General features: G+C 39.1%; 1 protein-coding gene across 9 annotated transcripts in view; it reads right to left on the reverse strand.

The window, feature by feature from the left end:
- The window catches only part of RYR2 (ryanodine receptor 2), a 740,314-nt gene that overhangs the window by 158,548 nt on the left and 556,664 nt on the right, over nucleotides 1-25,102 (reverse strand). For all 9 annotated transcript variants that reach the window (XM_032883093.1, XM_032883091.1, XM_032883088.1 and 6 more), the window contains 11 exons: nucleotides 23,981-24,101; nucleotides 19,364-19,533; nucleotides 17,972-18,192; nucleotides 16,519-16,609; nucleotides 14,281-14,421; nucleotides 12,226-12,389; nucleotides 9,950-10,028; nucleotides 7,806-7,895; nucleotides 6,870-7,007; nucleotides 5,036-5,113; nucleotides 3,285-3,360 (listed from right to left, as the gene is read on the reverse strand). In XM_032883093.1, coding sequence (XP_032738984.1) covers nucleotides 3,285-3,360; nucleotides 5,036-5,113; nucleotides 6,870-7,007; nucleotides 7,806-7,895; nucleotides 9,950-10,028; nucleotides 12,226-12,389; nucleotides 14,281-14,421; nucleotides 16,519-16,609; nucleotides 17,972-18,192; nucleotides 19,364-19,533; nucleotides 23,981-24,101 — 1,369 coding nt within the window. The remainder of the gene's footprint in view (nucleotides 1-3,284; nucleotides 3,361-5,035; nucleotides 5,114-6,869; nucleotides 7,008-7,805; nucleotides 7,896-9,949; nucleotides 10,029-12,225; nucleotides 12,390-14,280; nucleotides 14,422-16,518; nucleotides 16,610-17,971; nucleotides 18,193-19,363; nucleotides 19,534-23,980; nucleotides 24,102-25,102) is intronic.

A 25,102-nucleotide genomic window follows, 5' to 3' on the forward strand; every position in this document is an offset into this window, starting at 1 on the left:
AAGAGGCAATTAAAATATGGACACGAGGCATTTGTGATATCACATGTTGATGACATGTGCAATCACAGGGGAAGGGAGAAGCAGCCACATTCCCCTCTCCATCCAAATGAATTCTGGATGTGGAGTGTGTAAACACACCAAAACATACATAGCGTGAGCTAGTGAAATTACAAGGCATGTTTCAAGGGATAGACTTCATTTCCCACCCCTGAGAGACAGAACAGGAAAAAAAAAAAGTCTTAAATATGGAATTTTTAGTACACCTCCCTGATCAAGCAGTACTTTAAAGTCACACATTCCACACAAAACCTATACTTATCTGCTAATTTTAAAGCTAATCTCTCTTAAATATCTCCCAAGAGCAGCATACACACTTGACTGATTAAAAATTCTGACAAGCATCTAGGTTTCTAGTTTACCTAGTTTAGTGAAAAATACAAAAGAGCATTCCTTTTAGATTTAGAAAATATTGAAACTTTTTAAGAATTAATAATGAAAAATGTCTCTATAAAATTACAGATTTCGTAAAAATTTTTGTAAGGTTTATGAACGTTTCAGAAATTGCAGGGTAATTCCAGATACAAAGATCTGATGAGCGGTGTGCCCCAGATATAACATTTATAAAACACATAAGGAAATGTATTTTCAATGGGATGCTGAAATTTCCTGAAACCAAGCTGCTAATGGGAATTCCAGAAAAAAATACTTAAATATTTGGCTTGAATTGTGGGGACAACGTAAAGCCTATTAGATCAGCGTCCAATATGATGTGGCCAGAAGCCACTTAAACAATAATAAACAATGAATTTGCCCCACACATGAAAGAAGCCATCAAAAAAGCAAAGGAGAACGTGCCATGGAATCACGCACTGAGCTTTCTCACCACTAGGTGGCAGTATATTATCATAAATGCAAAGGGACAGGCCTCAGCTAACCCAGGAACACTACGCATATTAAGGATCTGTCATTTATTTTATAGTTTGGTAGGAACAGTATTGACTATAATGCAATTGTCAGAAAACAACAGAAACCAGCATTCGGTGAAGAGCAAGAAGGATATAGAATATGTTATTAAGCACACTGAGAACAGATCTGACTTCTACTGTAATCAAAGATGTAACGGGATGTTTTACGGAAAAAATGTATAAATCAAGCATCTAATTTAATCATCCTGTAATCATCTCCTATTTTGAACTCCACTAATTCATTTAGTCCTTTATTCCCAGAAAATTATATTAATTTGGCAACCACAATGATTTGGGGGTCAGATACCTGTACCAGATACTCAAGGAGGGAGAGGGAGAGGGTGGGAGAGAAAATAAAAAGCCCAGGATGGGTTGGGAACTAGAGTGCGCAGCTTCTGAGCGGATTTTTTTAGGTGTCTATGTGTGTGACAGATTGTAAATGATCTTCTGTTTCTAGTTGCCTCCTTGTTCCTGACTTCCTGTGCTTCTCTCCTATTCTTTCCTCCGTCCCTCCCCTCCTCTCTTTCCTCCCGGCCTCTCTCTCTCTCTCTCTCTCTCTCTCTCTCTCTCACACACACACACACACACACACACACACACACACACCCCACAGGCACTAAGACATAGGGACCGAGACAGGTACCTCCTCCATGCCAACCCAGATCTCAGAAGAGAAGCAGCAAAGTCAGGATACAGGTTGGGGTCAAAGTCCCCAGAGGAGAGAACAAATTTGAGAAAAGACTCAAGTCATTTCTTTCCTAAAGCTGTCCACAGCCTCAGCTTATCTTCTTTCCAAGACTCATCTCTCACCTTTGTTATTCTTAACAACTTAAAGCCAAGACCCAGCGCTGTATATTCCAACACCTTTTCTCCTGGTCTGCTGTTTTGGTCCTCAACCACTCACTTTCTCCTTCAAAGGGGGAAGATTACGAGGAGTAAGAAGAACGATGAAAGGTTCTGCGGACTCGTATCACCACCTTGCCCCGTAGCCTGGCATAGCCTGGCGCACCCAGGCCTGTCTCCCAGCCATGCAGTCTGAATCTGGACCAGTGCCAGCTGCCCGCTATGGTCTGGGTGTCTCGCTTACAGGTGGATTGCTCTTAAAACTCCACTGACTGTGGGATCCCTAAAAGCTGGCTCAGAAACTGACCAAGCCGTAGTGATTGAAAGCTACTTGGGAAAAAAAAGAGAACATATTTTTGTCATGTCATCTGCCCACATGAAAAATAGGAATTTTGTTGACTAGTCACTTGGATGATGTCTCTTCAAGAATCCCACTAAGCAAAACTCTATGCTGCTGTGAATCAGCCTTCCATCCATCTATCCGTCAGCCAACCAAACGTCTGGCCACTCATTTAACAAACATTCATGGAAGGCTTCTAGAAAAACAGGCCCAGCCCTGAGTCAAATTTTGCAATAGGCAATTGTGGTGTAAGGAATCCTCTCTGTTCATTTCCATGACTGATTCTAATTTGTGCTACTCTGTTTTCTACTGTTTGATGCTGGGTCCCAACCTACAACATCACCTAGTTTTAGCCCTGAAAATACCCTGCCCTTCAAAACTATCTCCCATATATTTTTATTTATGCCAATAAATAAGAGACAGAATTTCTTGATGCCTCGAACTGTACAATAAATATGACAAAGGTAACTGAATGTGTGGTCCTGACCTGGAGACAGTTACATTCTCAGTGAGGGAAAGAAATCCATGTAGGAAGTAATGAGAAGTGTGCACGTGCACACACACAAACATGTTCATAGACCAATACAGAATAAATAACGATGAGAGAGATCATCAGTGTAGGATACACTAAATTGAAGAATTTATGCAAATAAATTAAAAAAAGACTTGAGAAAATGATTAAGAATATTTAGTCACTTTAGTATTTAAGAAAAACAGCAGAAAAGAAAAGCAAAAGCATGTAAGGGACAAGAGCATGACTGTACTGGGCCCAGCAGAGGGGGTGACTGGAAGTGGGAAGGCACGACGTGAGAAAAATATTTGAGTTAGGGATAGAAGTCAGGGAGTGAGGTCTAAGAAATGCACAGAATATCTTGAATGTTAGAATGAGAACAGGTATCTGCAAACTAACACGAGCCTGAGAGAGCCATTGGAATTCTGAGACATGAAGAAATGTGCACTCGCAGTCAGGTAATTAAGGAATTTCCACCCAAAACTGTTACAGGCGTGTTTGAACTATTCTAAGAAAACAAATGTAGAGTAAGTCCTCATTCTCAAAAGACCGTTCCATCCATTTCAGAGACTCACATAGTCGCACTCTGATTGTTTTTTTAATCAGGATTTTTAGAAAATATTACCTTTGGATTCCAGCTCCATTTTCTTTTTCTTTGCCCATATATTGTGGTAGTTTTCAGCCATCATTTCTGCCATAGCCTTAAGTGAACAAAATATTTAGCAAATAAGTCACAGTTTAAGGAGTAGAAATAGAGAAATTTGCTTGCCAATAGGTAATATCATAACATACTTTAAATTAATAAATCATAGTGTGTCAGTGCTAAAATACCTTTAAAAGATCATCAAACACAACTCTTTTTTTAAAGATTTTTTTAAAAAGATTTTATTCATTTATTTGACAGAGAGACAGCAAGAGAGGGAATACAAGCAGGGGGAGTGGGAGAGGAAGAAGCAGGCTTCCCGCTGAGCAGGGAGCCCAATTTGGGGCTTGATCCCAGAACCCTGGGATCATGACCTGAGCCAAAAGCAGACCCTTAACAACTGAGCCACCCAGGCGCCCTGAATACAACTCCTAGTTGGAATCTGAATCCCAAATAATTCTACCAGCCTGTGAAATCATGCAGCAGTAAATAGCAGAAGCGATCTGATGGGACTGATTCTTGTTATTTGTAATATTCAAGGACACAGGTTTTATTAATCAAATAATGAAATTTCAAATTAGCTGCGAACTTTAACAAAAAAAAAATATATATTTATTTGCATGTTCTTACTGTAATCTCCAAAACTTTAAAAAACGATCTAAACCTTATTAAACAGTGAATGCAAAGAACCTAGAGGGACATTCTAGATTCCACATCTGTCCCAAACTTCGGGAGAGATCAGAGACCTCAGACAAACCACATTAACCTTTCTGTGGACTTCTTTTTTTTTTTTTTTTAATTTATTTGAGAGAGTGAGAGAGAGAGAGAATGTGTGTGCACAGGGGGAGGGGCGTAGGAAAACAATCTCAAGCAGACTCCCACTTGAGTGGGGACACCATCATAGGGCTCGATCTCACAACTATGAGACCATGACCTGAGCTAAATTCAAAAGTCAGACACCTTAATGGACTACGGAGCCACAGAGGTTCCCTCGGCTGTGGCCTTTTGCTTATCAAAATCTTATCTAAAATCTTATCTCAATCTTATCAAAAGATAAGATTGCCTCTAACATTCTCTCTTCTCCTTTTGATTTTTAAGTTCACTATCTCATTTTAAGATCTCCATCCATACAGGAGCAACCACAGAAGGCAAGCCAAACCATTTAACATAATCAATATGACCTACTACATAGGGTTTCTCTTTATGTATTTATTTCTCTTGGATCAATACTAACAATGCCAATACTGTTGTTTGATCATCATATGGATCTGTTGACTTCTGATACAAGACAACACATTTTCTTTTACTTAAATCAGCCATTTCAAAGTACGCTCCTTAGCGACCAAGGAGAACAGATACAACTATGGACGGAGCAGGCAGAACGCCCCCAGTTTCCTTGGATAAACGACTTAGAATACACATTCTTTAATGAGTAACTGAGGTTACCCTTAAGCAGAGCATGACTAATTCCTGATTTACTCTCTTCTCACACACTACTTCATTATAGTGGGATTTTTTAAATAGCCATTATCTTTAAGGAAAATATGTTATCTAGAAGAAACATCCTAGAAAAAATTATATCAACTTTAAAAGCAATTAAGGTCCATAATTTTCAATTTCACAGACCTTTTATATGATCACCACATTCAAATAATTCATGTGGAAAATACAGGCAGGAAAGCGTCACAGTCTTCTTTTAAAAAATGATTCTTTTAAAAGTCCATAACACTTACGTGCAGGTCTCTGGATAGTGTGACATTGCTCATGTCAATGGCTCGGGGACTATACCCGTGTGCAGCATCCACAGAAACCTAGATGATTGACAAAAAATGGAGCCTAATTAAAAAGCCCAGTGGAGACTTAAGACAACCGTCAGAAATACAGGGCAAATAAACTTCCACACGTCATGTTGCATCAGATGAAACCGGCAAGTATCTGGACAAACTTAGTTCACAAACATATCTAGCAAATTAAATGATGTTTGGGTGTTTGATCGTTTCAATTGATGACTGAATAATATATCCCAACATCTCAGGGACTGCCAATCCCAAAAGCTAATGATCAGAATTCCACAAATTGTGCAAAGAATCTAATATCTGAAACATTACCTTCGTCAAAGGATCCCCTGTATTCTTCGGTTTCTTATAGATTCAAATTAGCTGCATAAAATTTATTCTTCCTCATATAAACAGTAATTAATCAAAGAAGGCAATACTTAAAAATGTTTCAGTGGGCCAAATGTTAAGACAAAATACAGCCAACTCTTTAATTTTAAAAGTACTTCATACAGTGGTCAACGATTAACCAAGTTATCCCCAATAACAAGGAAACTTAATTTCTGAATTTTGGTAATTTCTGAATTTTGACATTTTTAAAATGAAACATACCTTGTCATCAACTATAAGACTTCTCATACTGCCCTGTGCTTTTTTTTTTTTTTTTTTTTTAAGATTTATTTATTTGAGATGTGGGTGGCAGCGAGGGCAGAGGAAGAGGGAAAAGCAGCCTTCCTGCTGAGCAGGGAGTCCAACATGGGGCTCAATCCCAGGATCCTAGGATAATGACCTGAGCTGAAGGCAGGCGTTTGACAAAAGAGCCCCCCAGGCACCGTACCCCCACCCCACACCCATCTCAAGGTCTTTAACTTTGATCATGCTGGCAAAGCCCAAGTAAAGCAGTATTTTCAGATTCCAGCAACTGGGAATCATCTTTGGGAGCCATATTCTGCCTAACACAACATCTATAATCAAATTATTGTTCTGTCCTTGTCATCTCCAAGTGCTGCTGCTGTGTTCCCTACCTTACTCAAATTAACCACCGACCTGAAAGGCTAGTCTGGATCCATGGCGATCACCTTGAGTACTCCTCCCCATCCATAATCCTGTATCAGACAGTCACAGAATTCTGTTTCTTCTACTTCAAAAATATCTCCAGGATACATCTATTTCCCTCCATTCCCACTATCTTTGCTCTACTTCAGACATTTAATACTTCTGTTCTGTTTCCTGGCATGTCTACAATATCCTTCCCAAGGAATCAGCCTTTCTGTCTTCAATCTCCCCCTTCTCTGATTCATTCCCCATTCTGCTGTCAGAACTATATTTCCAAAATGTTTATCATTCTCTAAATTTTTTTTGCTATACAGGAAACATCTGTGGGCATGGACGGAGTCTTCCTTGTCTTAGTATTCCCTGTAGCACCAAGCCCTACTTCATCTGCTCCACGATAATAAAATGATTCCTAATCTCACAAATACTGTAGCACAGGTCTACCTTTTTTTTTTTTTTTAAGATTTTATTTATTTGACAGACAAATCACAAGTAGACAGAGAGGCAGGCAGAAGCAGGGTGTGTGTGTGTGTGTGTGTGTGTGTGTGTGTGTGCAGGCTCCCTGCTAAGCAGAGAGCCCGATGTGGGGCTCAATTCCAGGACCCTGAGATCATGACCTGAGCCAAAGGCAGAAGCTTTAACCCACTGAGCCACCCAAGTGCCCCAGCAAATGTCCATCTTAAAACTGATAAAAAACAGAATTAGACACGAGCAGTGGATTCGCCAGTGTGGTTCTTACCTGACTTGTCTGAGAAATGCGACGCGTCCGATTGTAGAGGGCCATGCTGTCTCCCTCCCGCGTTCTCTCAATCCTCCAACCCCACGCCAGCATGGTTTTTAAAGACTCTTTGATTGGCCAGCGATAAATTTCTTTTTCCTAGCGACAAAAACAAAGAGGGGAATAAAGGGTATGGGCATGATGAATCTGAACGAAAATAAAAAATCTGAAATAGGCTGCCTCTCCTTAAAAAGAAAAAAAAAAGATGGACATTGTTTATTTAAAAAAGAAAAGGTAAAATAAAATTTCAGAAAAGCAGAGTGTGAGTAGAAATTTACTTTGACCAAGACCCCTAAGAGGGATATCAACTTAGTACTGCATGGAGGTTAATTTCCTTTAGTTTCCCTGCTTCTGATACTTTGTATAGAAACTAAAAAGAAGAAGCAGTGCCAGATTATATGCTATGTATGTGAAGGCTTTTCTGAATAAACACCTGAATAAACAGATAAGAATAACTCTCCCTCCGTAAGCACCAAGCTACAAAGTCCTGTATTTGTCAAGATACTGACTGTGTCCCCACAGTAGTAAAATACATTAAAACGTATAAATAATAATCATTGTAAATTACTTCATTATCCCTCATCAAGAAACTCGTAAGCATGATAAGAATATTTTCCAGAGTCCTTAAAAATATGGGGGAAGAATAAAAATTTAAAAAGGACAGAAAAATACTAAGGAGATTAATATACTGATAGAATTAAATACTGATAGAAAATACAGTTAAATACTGATAGAAAATGAGAATAGAGAAGACAAGAGACAAAAGATAAAAAAATGGGACCTTTAAATAAAGGGTTTTTTTTTAAAGTGTATACAATAAGACATTTAATAAGAAATTACATAATAAAAATTTCAAAATAAATTATAACTATATAACCACAAAAGAAAAGCCCTCACCTTTTCAGATAATAGTTTATATGGCTTCATTAATGGTTGAACTTTAGATGAGTCTGAATATATTTCTCCATAAATCCATCCATTTGCCAACTTGAAAAAATCATCGAAATTATTTTACATGGATTAGTTGGGGAGAGTGTAGGTGTGCATGTGTTTAAATACATTTGGTAAAATAAATCTAAATAAACCAAAACATTAGGTTCTGAATCCCACCCAGCATAAGTTAATATAAAGAGGTCCACCCTGACCAATATTATTTTTGAATAATCACTGACAGTAATTCTGTTCACCCAGAGATTAAACATACCCAGTCTTCCTTAAACAGACCCACCCAGGTCTGTGACTAGGTCATGAGCACACCCCCCACGAGCAGATTACGGGGTGCCTGGCCCCCACAATAGTGATTTTGCCACATTGTGGGAACCTCCACCTAAAATATTCTTTTCATTATTTTTTAAATGCTTTTTTGAAATGCTCATTTTTAGAGGAAAACTGGATGATTCTGCCTTATGGAGAAGTTTTTCTGAATAATGCTGCCTGTTTGTCCGCTCCAGTACTCAGCAATCTCTCAACACATTTGTTCCGCGTTATTTTGCTCACATACATATTCTGTATCCATCACCGCTTCCCTCGCTCCTCTCCTGTCCGCCTACGGATTCTGAGGAACCGAACTGGAATCCCTCAGGACAGCCTTCCCGGACACTTCCTCTCCATCACCACCAGATCAGGACCCAACAGGGTCTTTATGGAAAACAGAACTTAATCCTACTGACTCACCTCAGAAGTAAACCTACTGAACAAAGAGCCACATATTTACGAAACCAGAAAGAGGGCTTCTCAGGAGGAGACCGACTGGCTGAGGCAAGACATGAAATCGACAGGAGTCCAGCCGGGTAACACGGAGCTGCCAACACAAATGCTGCAGAACCCGCCCTGTTTGACCTTCGCTCTGCCAGCAGCTCACGCTTATCTCAGCTTCCTGGGTCCTCAGCTCAATTTCTCCGACAAAAATTCACAGCTATCATCTCTCAAATGTAACCAGGCTCACCGCAGTGGGAGCACTCGGCCACAAGCTTTGAGAGAATTTCACGGTAGTGCGACATGTGTTACTTATCTCATTTGCTTGCACTAATTTTTCTTTTTTTTTTTTTTTTTTGGACAAAACAGACATGTCTTCTGGCTATGGGATTTATTCTTAGTGACCTGAAGATCTCCTCAGTAGTAAGACAGAGGAGTAGAAGATGTAAAAAATCACTCAATTTCAATTTGTAATTTTCAAGGTTTTAGCTAACATAAAATTATATATAGTTTCTTCAAAAAGATTTCTGAGCCAGAGTCACCTTTTTTGATAATAGTTTAAATGGTTTCATTAAGGGGCACCTGGGTGGCTCAGTGGGTTAAAGCCTCTGCCTTCAGCTCAGGTCATGATCTCAAGGTCTTGGGATGGAGCCCCACATCGGGCTCTCTGCTCAGCAGGGAGCCTGCTTCCCCCACCCCCCTGCCTGCCTCTCTGCCTACTTGTGATCTTTCTCTGTCAAATAAATAAATAAGATCTTAAAAAAAATGGTTTCATTAATGTTTGAACTTCAGATGCGTCTGAATATATTTCTCCATAAATCCATCTGTCATGATTATTATTTGTACTTATGATTACTTTGTACTCCCACAAACAATATGTGTTTAGAAACTAGATTTATGATGTCATAGAACTTTAATTCCTAAAACTGTGTGTCTTATGAAAAAATTCTTTTTTAAATATTTTATTTATTTATTTGAGAGTGGGGGGAGGGGCAGAGGGAGAGAATCCTCAAGCAGACTCCTATCAGAGCACAGAGCCAGACTCAGGGCTCGATTCCACGACCCTGAAATCCTAATGTGAGCTGAAACCAAGAGTCTGTTGCTCAACTAACTGAGCCACCCAGGCACCCCCTTATGAACAAATATCCTTACTCATATGTGTATTACACATAGGTTAATGGCAGAACTAAATACTGTATCAGCAAATCATAATTAAATGTTCTTTCCCAATCTAGACACAGCTTTCACTTTAAAGTAGGAAACGGTCACCATCAGAAATATTTGAGTGGTGACCCATCATTGGGTATACTCAGTCCCGAGTTAGAATGTGATACTCTGACTTTTACCTTGTCCATTGACCATTTGTCATGAGAATGCTCTGCATACTTGTTAATGAAGTATTCCAACTTCTCGGGAATTGTAATACTATGAGAAAAACAAAGAAAAAAAACTTGATTTTTTTTATAGGATTTACAGGAAATCATACCAATAATTTACTCACAACTTATGACTGCATAAATCCCACTGGATGTACAACTCTTAAAAAATCATCTTAACAAGGTATTACTTTTCCATAGTGTAGGAACAAAGTTAAACTCAAGCTGTAATGTTCTATCTGCTCATCTTAAATGAATTCATACATTATTATGGCTCAACATAAGTTATATATGATAAAAATTATATGTAATATAAATAAAAATAATTAAAATCTATTCAAAGATAAGGACAATAGATTATACCAAAAAAAATTTTAAACCTGAATCAAGATACGGTTAGACTTAATGAGCTTAAAGACATACTTCTCTTCCATATTCATTCTTTGACGTTATTCTCCCTTTTTGAATTAAGCTTCATCTACAACAACTCTAAGTGGGTAAAAGATGGCTGAAATCTGGTTACATTTTTTAAATGTACTAAAATTCTAAATTAAGTCATACATCTAGTGATGTGTTAATGATTTTTCATTTCATGGTCTACATATAACATTCTAACTGTTGTTAATACAGACTATAGTGAAAAGCTATTCACGCTTTGAGATAACACTTATTTTTGATTCCTTTCATATCTAATTCATATTTGATCTCTTGAACAGATGTTGAGTGCATGTAGGTGATAACCAAGTCTGATGGTAAATATGGGACTTCGGAGTATTAAATATATTGACGAATGGAAAATTATATACATATAATTCCATTCATTCACACACATAACTTACTAACACAATTACCATTGAAAACTGAATTCTAAAAAAAAACCTAGCATAATGATACGGTTTATTGTTCTTTCTTAACAACTTTATCAGTCAGTAATTGAACTACAGGACACAGACATATTTAAGAAATAATATATAAAAATCACAAAGATGTAGAAATGATATCAGTAAGTAAACCTAATCTGGTAAGAATTCCCCAAAGGGACAAGCCTAGGCAAATGAATACACATGCCCGATGGTTGTTAATTAATTAGAGTTAATTAATCAACACCAAGACCATGACATGCTCTGATGTTATTTTAAAATCCTGGATTATACTGTATGTTAGCAAACCACAAACTTACCCATGTAGGAACTGAACATGTGATAGTCTGATTTACTTACATCGAAGAGATACAAAGGATCAATCACATAAGCCAAATACTGGGGGGGCAGAGTCTTTTCTCACAGGACTGTCATCAAATACCAAACATGCAAATGTAAGGCATTATCCAACTAATGGCATACCACTCAGGTTGAAATTTTGATCTGTTATGGAAGCTAAACCAGCCGGGGGCTGCCCAGACCTAAAAGTTGAACTCCCAAGCAAATTCAGATGCTGTGGACGTAGCTACCAAGTGACTACCTTGCTAACCACTGATGGTGCAGGGTCACCATGGAATCTATAAGATAATGTATCATGAAGAGTCTGCTTTCCTCCCCAATGGGAAACCATGGTCCTACTCAAAGACAGTAACAACAGAAATGCTGAGACTCCCAGACACCTGAGACATCCCACTTGCGAAGCGATTTACGCAACTAAGTACAAGTAAGGATGTTGATAATGTTAGGTAACATTTTATCTGTGGCTAAGGGTATTGCACTGCAGTCTAACTGCATGCTCAATTTTCCACCAATATTCTCATTTGATATTCCCTGGAATCCCATACTTTGCTTTATGATGTTGAACATCAGCTTCTGCCCCTGGGCTCTGCTGAGATATAGTGACGGTGGAGTGATGTCCCACAGCTCACAGGAACAGCTTGGTCCTGCATGCTGGTATCACCCCCAGTCAGAGATGATAGACAGAGGTTGGCTGCAATTATTAATAAACATTTAGGGTCAATTTTCAACTCAAGATAGAGCCGATGGGCTTTCTTGATTCTCATCACTGTAGGTATTACCATGTGGTTATATACAGAGAACCTGGGTTTTGATGAGTCTCCTACAAGATACATCTTGTCTACTTCTGATATTTGGGTAATCATAATTATTACGACTATCATTTCGTCAAGTAAAGGGACCCCTATCAAAAGGATACCAATTCAAAGGGGGCATGGATTAGAGAAAGTTCACTTTAGTACCTTATTCAATTTCAGACTTCACACATCATTTACAATAAAAATCTGCTGCAATAGAAAGAGTCCATACTTTGAGGTATCAACAGGTTGTGGGTTAAAGTTCCCTTCAGAATCCATTGATGACTGTTTTTCCATCATACTGACATAATTTGACTCCATGTAGTCTGGGGGCAAAGCTCCCGCAACTGCACTCAGGCAAGGCAGTGCCAGTTTGAAAAGTTCTTGTTCATATTTCTGGGAAGAAACAGAGGATCAAAACAAACCAACAAACAAAAACAAAACACACACACACACACAAAAGCCAAAAAAAAACAAAAAACAAAAACCCACAAAACAAACAAAAAACACAAAAAACTCTGTATTACTATTGAGCACAAGTTGTCAAAATGGTTGCTGTGGCTGGCAAGATATTTTATTTTTTTTTTTAAAAGATTTTATTTATTTATTTGACAGACAGAGATCACAAGTAGGCAGAGAGGCAGGCAGAGAGAGAGAAGGAAGCAGGCTGCCTGCTGAGCAGAGAACCCAATGCGGGGCTAGATCCTAGGAACCTGAGATCATGACCTGAGCTGAAGGCAGAGGCTTAACCCACTGAGCCACCCAGGTGTCCCTGGCAAGATATTTTTTTTTTTTTAAGATTTTATTTATTTATTTGACAGACAGAAATCACAAGTAGGCAGAGAGGCAGGCAGAGAGAGAGAAGGGGAAGCAGGCTCCCTACCGAGCAGAGAGCCCGATGCGGGACTCGATCCCAGGACCCTGAGATCATGACCTGAGCCGAAAGCAGAGGCTTAACCCACTGAGCCACCCAGGTGTCCCCCTGGCAAGATATTTTAAGCAAAAATCAGAATGACCCTAGGCTAACTTAACTCCCTTAGAGAATTCTTCCTCTAGCAAATGGGAAATGCAGCCTGAAATGCCACCAAACAGGAGAGAGGCTGAAGTCAGACCAACTGCCATTATCATTTAAGAAGAAAATCTTGGCTTCTCCAAGAGTGGTTCTCCAATACATTATGAAATCAATCTGAACGTTCTAAATGTATAATATGTCTTGATGACATAAACATAATTTCAATCAACTGCATAATTATAGAATATTGCTACACCATATTATAAAGACTACATAAAGGGACGTTCCAGAGAGTAAAAAATTTTAACCAATCTCTATCATATTACAAAGGTCTAAAAAATAAAATGCTAAACTAAGAAAGAAATTCTATTGGGAGTATGCACAAACAAAACTTCTGGGAAGTGTTATTTGTACATTAATTACATAACTGATTAAATTTATATTTACGGTTTTTTGAATAAAAAGTTATTATTTAAAAATTACCTCACTTTGAGTGTTCAGTTTTAAATTAATGTTCTGAATCCTTCTAAAACTGCCTTCTGGGTATTATTTTAAAAAGGACTCTCAGTTTCCAAAGGCAATTCAGTGACATAAAATATCAAGATGTAGCTTCCAACTGTAATCATGGGTAAACTTCACTCTCGTACATAGCAAACTTCTGGATATCTTGCTCCACTTGTCTAATATCGTGTATCCAGGAATTCAAACTGATTTGGATTAACAGTTTAAGCAGAAGCATACAAAGCAGGCTGTTCTGATTTTCCATGAAGAACTATCCCCACCCCAGCCTTGTGAAAATACATCAACTATTCCTTATAAATCTGCCAACTATCACAGGATATCACATATAGAAAGCAACGCAGAGTGACTGAAATCTCCATAGCAGCAAAGCAAGAAAAGCCACTAGGGCCACTGGAATATTACAATTTCATGAGATTGCGTTTGTTTATATTTGATCAGATTTCTTCATGTTTTTAACATCTGGTGACCAGGGAGGGGCTGAGTCCAGGTAAGTCCAAACACACCAGAAACTTAACCACGTGCATAATTTCCCGAAATGCTTAGCCATTTTAAGTTCGGAAAGTGTTATGATCACAAGGAACAGGTTACCATGATTACTAAAATCAAATGTAAATGGCATTCTCAACATTTGTTAGACATTGAAAAAAAAAGAAAAGGAAAAAGAACTAAGTTTGAATAAGATAATATTTCACTACGAATATTTATAGCTTTTAAATGACTGCATCACACAAAGTCCATAAAATCTTAAATTACCTTTTGAGACAGGGCGTCAAAGATGCCCCAAAACAGCTTTCTTGATAAATGAAGCTCTTCTTCAGAGGCAGCTCCAAAGTTCCCCCACCCTCCAGGCAAACAGTAATACTTCCAGCATCTTTCATAATGATTTGTCAGCAGCTAGGTGAGAAAACAGTTATAAATGCAATGAGTGAAAGATACCTTTTACATTTTTCCCATTTCCATTTGACATTCAAATGCCACACAATAAGGTCAACTGAAACAAAACTGCTCAATCTCCTGTGAATTCTTCTGGAGAACACTATTTATTACCTTATATACGATGCCTGTTTAAAATTTAACACTGAGCACAGTATGAAGACCCAATACCTGATGTAACTCCTAAGTGCATCTTGGACAGCATTCTTTATGAGGCTGGCTAGGGATGTATCCCTGGGTCCTATAGTTATTGCTATCATTTGCTTGGCTTTATGAATCATGATCCTTTGGATAAGCACATGTGTGCTTAATGAAAGGACTGATGTCAGGATGACCCAGAGGCTCAAGGGAGTATCTCTAGGACGCAGCAGCTGAAATGTACATTAGAAGGGAAATCTACCTCTGAGCATTTCTGCTTCATTTTTGCCAATCCTTAATCACCACACTTTAAGCTTTGCTCCAGAAATTCCACCTCTAAGTAAACTTCCCAAACTACTCCATTTCAGTAATGTCTTTACCTATCTTTCTTTGGTGGTTATTTACCTATATTTTATTTTATAAATAAAATATAAAATATTTATTTTATTTTACCTATATTTTATTTTACCCATATTTCTTTGGTGGTTATGCAATTTATTATCTTGCCGAGTGTCTGTGTTCATCTTCCGTTTTCATCTGTGTGCGTTTGGTTTGTTTCGGACTACACTGTAAGTTTAAAGGCAAGGATAGAATCTTCTAATTTTGTAGTTCTTCAGCAATTTATTTTTGATCTTTAAACTAACAAACATGCACGACCACTTGAATTAATAAAATGATCTCAACTCTCTTTTCTGTCACGAAGGAGGGAAACAGATCAAAAAGGATGGATGTTATTAAAACAAACTACATCTCTTACTAGAGCAGTACTTCCAGATTGGTCTTCCTCTCCATTACAAACCACACACACACACACACACACACGCACACATACACATGATTTAGAAATCTCAAATGATGAAACAGTGAGATTGAGTGTGTTTGGATTAGCTTGGAAATATCTACAACCTGAAAGAATTTATCACATAAAGTAATACTATCTCTTTTTTCAGGTACCTTCCAGCTCATCTGTATGAAGAAAATTTTGTATGAGAAAGCTCTTCCAGAGGATAAAAACTGTAAAAATGGGATTTTCAGTAAGAATATCATTTATTCTGCCTCATTCATTAATCTAAATTTGTTAAACCAAAATGAATTTTTCAGGGAGAAAGACCATATCTGCCAGATGTCTAGGGGTGCTGGGAGTTAACAGCTCAAAAAATTGACTCATTTTTATCTCAAACTTCTTTTTGCCAGCACCGTTACTGGGTGGCCATGAGGAAAATGATGTTTACCAGATGCCTGTGCAGAAAGGCTCCCCATAGAACAGTCATTACACGTTCTATGACCTCCATCCACAGACCATGCTGTTAGATGTATTAGGACACACCAAATATTTTAATCCTCAATCTGCATTGTGATATTAGATGAGAGAAAAATATTCTCAGGTCAGTAAGACAGTATGAGACTTGATCATTCACGAACAGAATAATGAAGGACAGAGAAAATGTCTAATTCTTCTATACTCAGTGACAAACTGTGAACAGCATAGACAGAAAGGTTATCTTTGAACCCTATGACATAATATTTGGAAACTGCCATGTGATTACCAACTTAGAAAATGGGTGTTTGGACAGCCTGCTCTTTATCCCCAGAGGCTGCTAATATTTCAGGCCACACCTACTACATGTTTTCCATCCTTAAGAATACTTTGGCTCATGTTTTCTTTGTGGCTCATTTTCCCCATTGATTTCCATTTCCATTCACCTACAGGAAATCAGTCTCAGAACGCCTATGATTTTCAGGACTTCTTTTATTGTGATGTGCACAGTTCTCAAATTTACATGCCCGCTTTCAAGAACTGGAAGAAATTTTCCAGCATTGAAAATCAAGCATGGTGTTTCTAAGAGGGGTGTGTGTTGAAGGGGAGAATAGTCAAGAGGACCCAGTAATCCTGTAACTACAGACGTTTCCCCTACTCACCTTAAGAGGCATCTTTGCATGTTCATTTAATAATGGGACGTCAAATACTAATCTTCGGAGCAAGTGCTGCATCATAGAAGGTCTCAGTTGGCTGGTGGAACAAAGTTTATTTTAATAATGAAGGGAAGTAAAAAAAAAAAACAAAAACACACACACAAAACAAAAACAAACAAGCAAACAAACAAAAAATAATGAAGGGAAATGTCTCTAAACTAAGGAAATAATTCATGAGACTATGTAAGCCAAGAACCTGTACCTACACCTCTCTTCAGAAGGGATTACTTAGGTGCCCCCAAACCAAAGATTAGCCCACCACTACACAACTGTATAAAGTTAAATTTCCAATTTGTCTCGATCCCGTAGATCTGAGGCCCACTCCCTATTTGCTACAGATGTTCCTCTTCTCCCTTCACTTCCCAACAACCCACCACCACAGACCCTACTGTTTCCTGAGACCCTTGCTCCAGTAATTATAGTAAGTGCTTCTTCCCTCACTCCACTGGCCAGGAAGGGTCTTCCATGACTGAATTAGAAGCAAACACAAGAAGGAGTGTTGAAAACAGGAAGGAGGGGAAAAAAAGCTGAGGCAGAAATTTGGCCGGATGAGGAAGGGAAAGAAAACTCACACAGCCCTATTGTGTCAGGTCAGCCGGAATGGTTCACCTCATTTAATAAGGAGATAAACTCTGTGAGATAGTTATTTTGCACCCATTTTACAGAATTTTAGGGCCAGGGGAGTTAGAGACATAATTTTTCATCTCCTTCAGTCGCATCTGGTTTCTGAACCCACATACATCGCTGTGAGTGAAAACATTTCTTCACCAGAGCACCGCTAGGCCACACACCTTCACCTGCTCTTGAAATTAGAAGGAAACCATCACCGAGCCAGTGGCTTAAGAAATTTCACTTTAGCTGTCAGAACTCCAACAGGAGAAGGTTATGTTCTGGCTTTCAGAGTCAGATATTTGAACACTTCTACCTATGGGAAGTGGTTTTCCAGGATGAAGGAAATAGCCTTCATGATCGCCACAATAAGTATTGCTTTAATATTATACTGTGTCATCTTTTATACTTCATAAGTCTCTCTTTTCCTTTCCCTTCTGGAAAAGGAGTTAAAATCATCACACATCGTCAAAAGGGGAGAATCTTCCACTCTTAAACAAAAGTGGCCAGGGACTCCTCACATAGTTCCCCTACCTACCAACATCCAGAACATGGGTCCAGCACTCCGTCCAACTGCCATATATCCTAGAGAGACCTGGAACAAGACTCCTGCACTTGACCCAAAGCAAGGGTGCTCTGATTCCAACCCTGGGTACAGGGCACTCCCTAAAATGAATTCGCTTTTCGGTATGGAAATTTCTTCCAAAATCCCTAGCCATTTGTCAAGGGCCATATCATACATTCTCTCTCTTCAAGCAGCAGCTTGACATGGAGTGTGTCTCCCACTTACCCACAAATAGAGAGTAAACAAACTTCTATGGAATCCCGCTGAGCTTTGGTGAGAGAGCAGCCCTTAGAGAGTCTGTACACAGTGTGAAGTAAGGAGTCAATGAGAGAAGCGTGGTGCTCTGTGCCCGCAAAAAGGGGGGCACATCTCGTTAACAGAGGCAGTACGGCTGTGCAAAGGTATCGATTGAGGGCCAAGGCCATGTCTGTAGCACTCAGAGCAGCCTGGAAAGGAATCGTGAGAGTAGAAAGTCATTTGTGTTTGGCAGGGGACAACTCTTAAAGGGATGAACGTGTGGACATGGGCTTTTGTTCTCTAGAAAACGACAAGTACATAAACAAAGGAGATGTTCTCCAAGGTTCTGTCTTTCAGTGTGGCTCGTAGGATTTTTTACCACTAGAAACAATCAACTTTCAATCGTTCATCAATAGATAAAGATGAAGGGTATCTGTAGTGCTAGCTCCTTCCTCGAGTCTGTAGTGCTAGCTCCTTCCTCAAGAAGCCCAAGAGGCTCACCTCCTTGTCATAAGATATCAAGGGGAGGATGGATGGGAGATGAAGACACTAATCAATGATATTTAGGGATGGGTGTTATTTACATTTATATTTTAGCTCATTTCCAGCAGAATCAATAGCCAAAGGCCGATTGTCTTATTATGGTATCAGCTCTCCTGGTTAGGCTCAGAATTTCAAGTGAACACACCCAACAAAGGAAAAAAAATTTTTTTTTGCTTAATTTTAGGATTCTCCTTGCCTGACTTTCCTGAAAGAGCTGTTATCAACTCAAGATCTGATTTCCTCTGGAATCAAAAAGATCCATGAGTGAGACTAAAAAGGGTATTATTATAACTACTGAAGTAACATTTAGAGTGTCAGCTTATTCTACAATGCTTCGGACAGTAGAATATTTATACCAGTAATGACAGGTTCTTCATGTGAGCCATTGGATGGACAGGAGAAATTTCAGCCTTATCTGTGCTTTAAAAATAAAGACACCAGAATGATACTGTAATTGGCACAACTCAACAATGCCCATTAAACATTCTTAATACTGTAACTGCTTTCCTTGAGAAGCGTAATTCTTTAGGCCAGTTTGGAAGTTAAAAGGAGCCTCTGTGACTTCCCAAATTAGAGTTACTCACATTTATTGTCCTCCGTAGTACCCAATCAGAATTCTTATCATATTCCTGAGGTTGTAAGTTTTCTCCACTATTCAGTGAATTCCTTAGGACATAGTCTATTTTATTTTCTCTTTACCTACCACCTCCCTAAAAATGTAATAGGTAATCCATAACATTTAGTGACCATGAATAAATGAATGACCATATCTATGGAGACTATCACAAGCCAGAGAATGAAGAGTCAAAAGCTGATGTCAACTGTTCAGATCATTACCGTATCTAAAGAAGCAGCAGCCCGGAGATCTGGCAGAAAGCCAACCTCGAGAAGATGGAGGAGGAAATCTTGAACCTCAATCCCATAGACCCTGTCAAGGAACAAAACCATGGCTGCCTTGTGATCTGGGCAAAACCCTGCAGACATGTCAGGCTCCACCACATTCCCATCTAAAAGAGAGAAGGCGACATGTCGTTGTTAATGGATAGATTACAAATGGCTTCTCTCCAGCCTTCTCAAGTTTTAAGTCAAGTTATCAGTTGAATGGTTTTTTGTTTTTTTTTTTTTTTTGGCCTTCTACTACCCACAAGCAAGTGCTGGGAATTGGCTGAAGGATTATGCCAGTGCAATTTAAATTCAAGGTCATTCAAAATATGACTTGGGCATCCGTTTATTAATCGCATGTATCATCAAAGACATAGCATTAGGTTAGATAATGAGAAGAAAACATGAAGGAATCCAAAATCTACACTGTAAAACTATCAGTAAATACCATAAAAAGTTAAACTGTAAAGTTTTCACTGTTTTCAAGAATGAGAGCCTCTTTTAAACACTAAAAAAACTCACGTATCCCTATGTGATAGTCATGGTTGATTTACATATTTATGACTTAGGCAATTGCAAAATGATGAAACAACCCTATGAATCAGTTTGACTTTCAAATGAAATATGTCTCATTAATCGTAATAGCATTTAATGACATTCAAAACATATTTGAGAGTCATAGTATTTTTCTCTATTAGTAGTCAATATTTGATGCCTTTATAATGAGTAAATCTCTTACTAGAATTCCATAGATGCACAGGTTGGGAACCACTGATATGAGGAATTGGGGGATTATGTACCAATTTAAGGTACTGGAGGGCAGTTGTTTCCTGTTTGACCATGTGATAATGATGCCAAATAACATTCTGCTATTGAGGACACACTGTAAGATTCTACAAATGACATCATGGAATCTTTAATACTGAGGCAGTGTGGAGTAAAGAAGGACCCAGGTAAAGAGGACACACCAACATAACCATCCTGGAAAAATAAAGTTACAACATTTTTGTTTTCCTTCGTTATTAAGGAATGGATTTCATATCTGAACCATGAAACGAAACAAGAAATAATATTTTAAGGGAAATTACATTAAGGGCTAATATGAAATAGCTTCCATTCCCTAGTAAATTATATTAACACCCAATATACCTACTACTTTTCTCCCTATAATTAAAATAATGGGAATAATAGTGCTTGTGTTGTTATCAGGCACTCTGCTAGGAATGTTACAGATGTGCTCTCACACAGTTTTCAAAACCACACTGTGAGGCTGGTGTTCTTAGCTACATTTAAAAGATGAAAACCAACCTTCAGGGACGTGAAGTAACGTTCCCAAGGTTGTACACCTAGTAACTGGCAAAGTCGGATTTAAACCAAGGAAAATCAGATTTAAAACCCAACCAAAGCTGATTTAATCCTTACTGTGAAATCAGTGTGCTATACTTTTTCATCAAAAACCTGTATGAATTTCTAGTTTAATTCTCCTAAAAATCACATTATTAGAGAATTTACATTTAAAAGGTCCCCAGATTTTCACATACAGTTGTGCCTACGGAAATGGTAAGCCACCCACTGATCCTGAAATGAGATTCCTTTGCACAGACATTTGTTTCCAGGCACGTTACAGCCCACAGACCTGGGACTCAGGACACATCCATCTGCTACCACCTACTGTTTTATCTTCACCGTCTCCTGAACACATTGGAGACTAAAAAGCTGGGGAACGGCCTCTCATCAGACTTCAAGCTTATGAACTGGAAGGAGGAGGGCCAGGTGCACTGGGCTTAGCCTGCGGTACCTGCAGTATTCCTCTGCCTGTAATCACGGCCTCGGACAGTCTGTCCAAACCCGCCGGGGCCGCGCATTGCAGGAACAGAACATCGACTTTGAGACCATGTGCTTGCCCTCAGGTTTCTGAACCCCTCCTGCCTGCATTATTACTCTGGGCCACACTGCAGCTCTAACACATGATAAAAAGATTTTGCGAAAGGCCTCAGCTATCACTAAGGGAGGAAGAGGCAAATTTCACCTACTTAATACAGAACATACAACAATAATTATCACTGAGGAGTGGTGATGTTTAAAGAACCAGTGGACATGTCCCTGGAACATACAAAAAGCTACCGATTTCACTTTTAAAGTTGATTTAAATGAATGCCGCGGCAAAATTTAAACATACAGTTTTCTGTCTACATTTTCCAAAAAAGAAAAGTAGTAAGAAGAAAAACGTAGAAATTTAATAATAACCAATGGATTCGGTTTTAAGAGTCAACCTTCATCATGAGTTTGATAGTTCACACGCACACAAAAATCCTTTAATCCCAAGGTAGACAATACAGTGCATATTTATGAAGAAGAACATCACAAAATAATACAATTACAGGACAACTAAGTGGAAGAGGAAAGAAACCAACTTGGAAAACCTTAAAGGCTGGTAGAAGCAGGTAAGTGGAGCAAAATTAGGAGACATATAGAGACTTTGGGGGAATCTGAACAGGACATCTAGCTTCACTTATTGCCCATCTCTTGGTTCTTTGTTATTACTAATTTTACCTTAAAATGTAGCACTTCTCTATTCCCTAATCTGTGCACCACTGGTATTACTCTTATCTTTTTCCTGACAGTGTCAGGTCTGTGGCTCAGAATGTAGGGAAAAGAAAACACATCTTATTTAAGTAAATGAACAGTACACAAGAAGATCACTTGCATGTACAAGAAAAGAAGAAACTGCCTCAAGGGGAGAAGGCAATAAGCCATGGGACAATTTTTTTTTTTTTTTAGGATTTTATTTATTTTTTTGATAGAGAGAGACACAGTGAGAGAGGGAACAGAAGTAGGGGACGTGGGAGAGTGACAAGCAGGCTTCCCACTGAGCAGGGAGCCCAATGTGCGGCTCAATCCCAGGACCCTGGGATCATGACCTGAGCTGATGGCAGACACTTAACTGACTGAGCCACCCAGGTGCCCCCTTGGGACAATTTTTCATTGCAGCTTTCCCTCACATCATAATGAATGCTTAACTATAGTGGCTGCTCATGTCACCTGGAAGGAAGGTTTGGGTTTGTGAGCTGGGCACCTGTGAAACGTTAACTTTCTCATAATGGGAAGACTGGCAAGGCGGGTAAGTCGACTTCAGTGACACAGTGGTCCCTTCTTCTAGACTTCAGGTCATAAGAGCCAGTCCTCTCTAGGATTCATAACTGATGCAAGAAGAAGAGCATAACATGTACATTCTACCTAATCACATTTTCTTCTAAAATTAGAAGTTCAGGTAAAAATGCTACGTGCAACAATATCCAATGAAGAATTGAAAAGTGAACACAACTGACGCTGGCAAAAGGGAAACTAAAGAGTGTAATTCGGAATCTAACTATCCACTGGGTGTCATCAGAAACTCTCCAATCTTTGTTTCTATGGGAGGCAGAGTGTGAACCATCACCAGGGACTGGGCCTCAGGCCTGTGCCCTCTGCCATTTCTCTTGTAGCCTGGGGAGCCACAGGAGAGTGGTGTGGGTGCCAACCGAGGCCCTCTGTCACCCCCACCGCGGAGCATGTGCAGTCCACTCAGTGCTGCCTGAGCCCTCTTCCTTCCCCAACCCAATCCGGGCTGCAGGGGGATGGGCCACCGTTGCTGGGACTGACATGGAGAACGGCTTACTACTTTATTCTCCATGCTTTTGAGTTACTATTAAAACCTAATCAGGGCACCTGGGTGGTTCAGTCAGTTAAGCATCCATCCATCTGACTCTGGGTCTGGGTGTAGGTCATGATCTCAGGGTTGTGAGATCGAGCCCCGCGTTGGACTCCAGGGTCAGTGTGGAGTCGACTTGAGATTCTCTCTCTCTCCCTCTCCTCCTCCCCGACTCGCCCTCTCCCCCACTCTCAAAAATAAATAAATAAAATAAAATCTTTAAAAACAAACAAAACAAATCACAAGCAACATGACATAATGTTAAAAAGACAATAAATATTGAACGAAAACAGTAAAAATTTTTATTTTTTAAAGTCGTCTCCTTAGTCTTGAGAAGAGCCCTTCTTTCAACACACTGGGAACTTTTAAAACCTAAGTCAAAAGCTATGATCATTTTTTTTGCAGGAAAAACGCATCATAAGAAAATGATAAAACTATAAAAGGGCGATTAAAAGAATTGCAGTCAAGAAAGAGAAGAATGAGAATCAAACACAGTAGGAAAGCAATTAGGTAAGACAGGGTGAGGTATGTATTTCCTCTTCTTGGGAAACTGTCAGAAATGTCAAGTAAAAAGAATTAAAATCTCACTGAAAACAGCTGTTTAGAATAATGAGAACAGAAAACACTTTATAAAAAAGCAGTATCTTTTTTTTCATTTAGATGTGTTTGTAACCATATGTGTAGAAGCACATGGGAATAGAGCTTTTCTTAATTCAATCAAAATAATGTACTTTCTAGTTCATTCCGTAAAGAAACCTAAGTCCTATAACTATGCTGTCAGGTGGGGTCAGGGGAGGGGAATGTGGATGCTAAGGATATTATTTGAAACATCATGTCCTACCATGCTCCACTGAACTACAAAGAGTAGAAGTTGGCCTTACCTTTGGCTACTGTTGGCATCTGAAAAGCAATGCTGATTACTCCCACCAAATCTCCCAGCGGAATTAGGGATCTCAAAATGGACCGAATTCGGATGGCTTCCCCCTTACCAGCATGAATCAACTATGGGAAGAAAAATCAAGGAATGTTAGAAAAGCTTTGTGAAATCAATGTTAAAATTCCATCTGGAAAATCTCAAGTATAGGAATCCAAGTCTAAAATAATTTTCTGTTAATGATACCCATACAGTTAGACCTCTGGCAGAAATGGTTGTCTGAGGCTTACATTACAGACAGATATTTACTTGCCCACAGCTCTAATGAAATCAGCATATGCCGAATTATGCATTACAAAGAAAAAATTATATTTAGACCCAGAATATATAATGATATTTATGACTGATTTAGCCTCTTTCTTGCATGGGGATGAAAATGTAATTGTGGGCCCCTGGGTGGTTCAGTCTTTAAGTGTCTGCCTTTGGCTCAGGTCATGATCCCGGTGTTCAGGGATCAAGCCCCGCATGGGGCTTCCTGCTCAACAGGGAGTCTGCTTCTCCCTCTCCCTCCGCCTACCGCTCCCCCTGCTTGTACTCTCTCACTCTCTCTGTCAAATACACAAATAAAATCTTTAAAAAAAATATCATTGTATATCCATTTACATTCCACACGCATTTCTCCTAAGGAAAGGTGTATAATATGTGTGTGTGTGTGTGGTGGGGGAGGGATAGTGAAGAGGGATCATGACAGGTTTTTCAGACCGTCACCGGCAAACCAAACACCTGTGAGGACCATGAATCTGACCCATCGAGAATCTCTGCCAAGTTCTGGAGCAGATAGCAGGCGCCCATTGCCAGGGAGGGTGTCTGCTTCCTTCCCCATGAGGGGAGAAACACAAGGATAATTTCTCACACACAGGAGGTCCTCAACCAATAGTTACAGAAGATGAGTAAACACAGAAGTGAATGGTTAGTCCCTTACTGAATCACTTGTTTTTTTTCTACCACGTTAATAGACTAAAAAACTACTTATTAGCTAATTTCTGATCTTTCACTTTAATAGAAACAGAACGAATGCTGTGAGAATAAAGTTTTTTGTCTGCGATCACCTACTGCATGCAGGTTTTGA

The sequence above is a fragment of the Lontra canadensis genome, unplaced genomic scaffold (genome assembly GCF_010015895.1).
Source record: "Lontra canadensis isolate GAN:19392208 unplaced genomic scaffold, GSC_riverotter_1.0 scaffold85, whole genome shotgun sequence".
Classification (NCBI taxonomy): Eukaryota; Metazoa; Chordata; class Mammalia; order Carnivora; family Mustelidae; genus Lontra; species Lontra canadensis.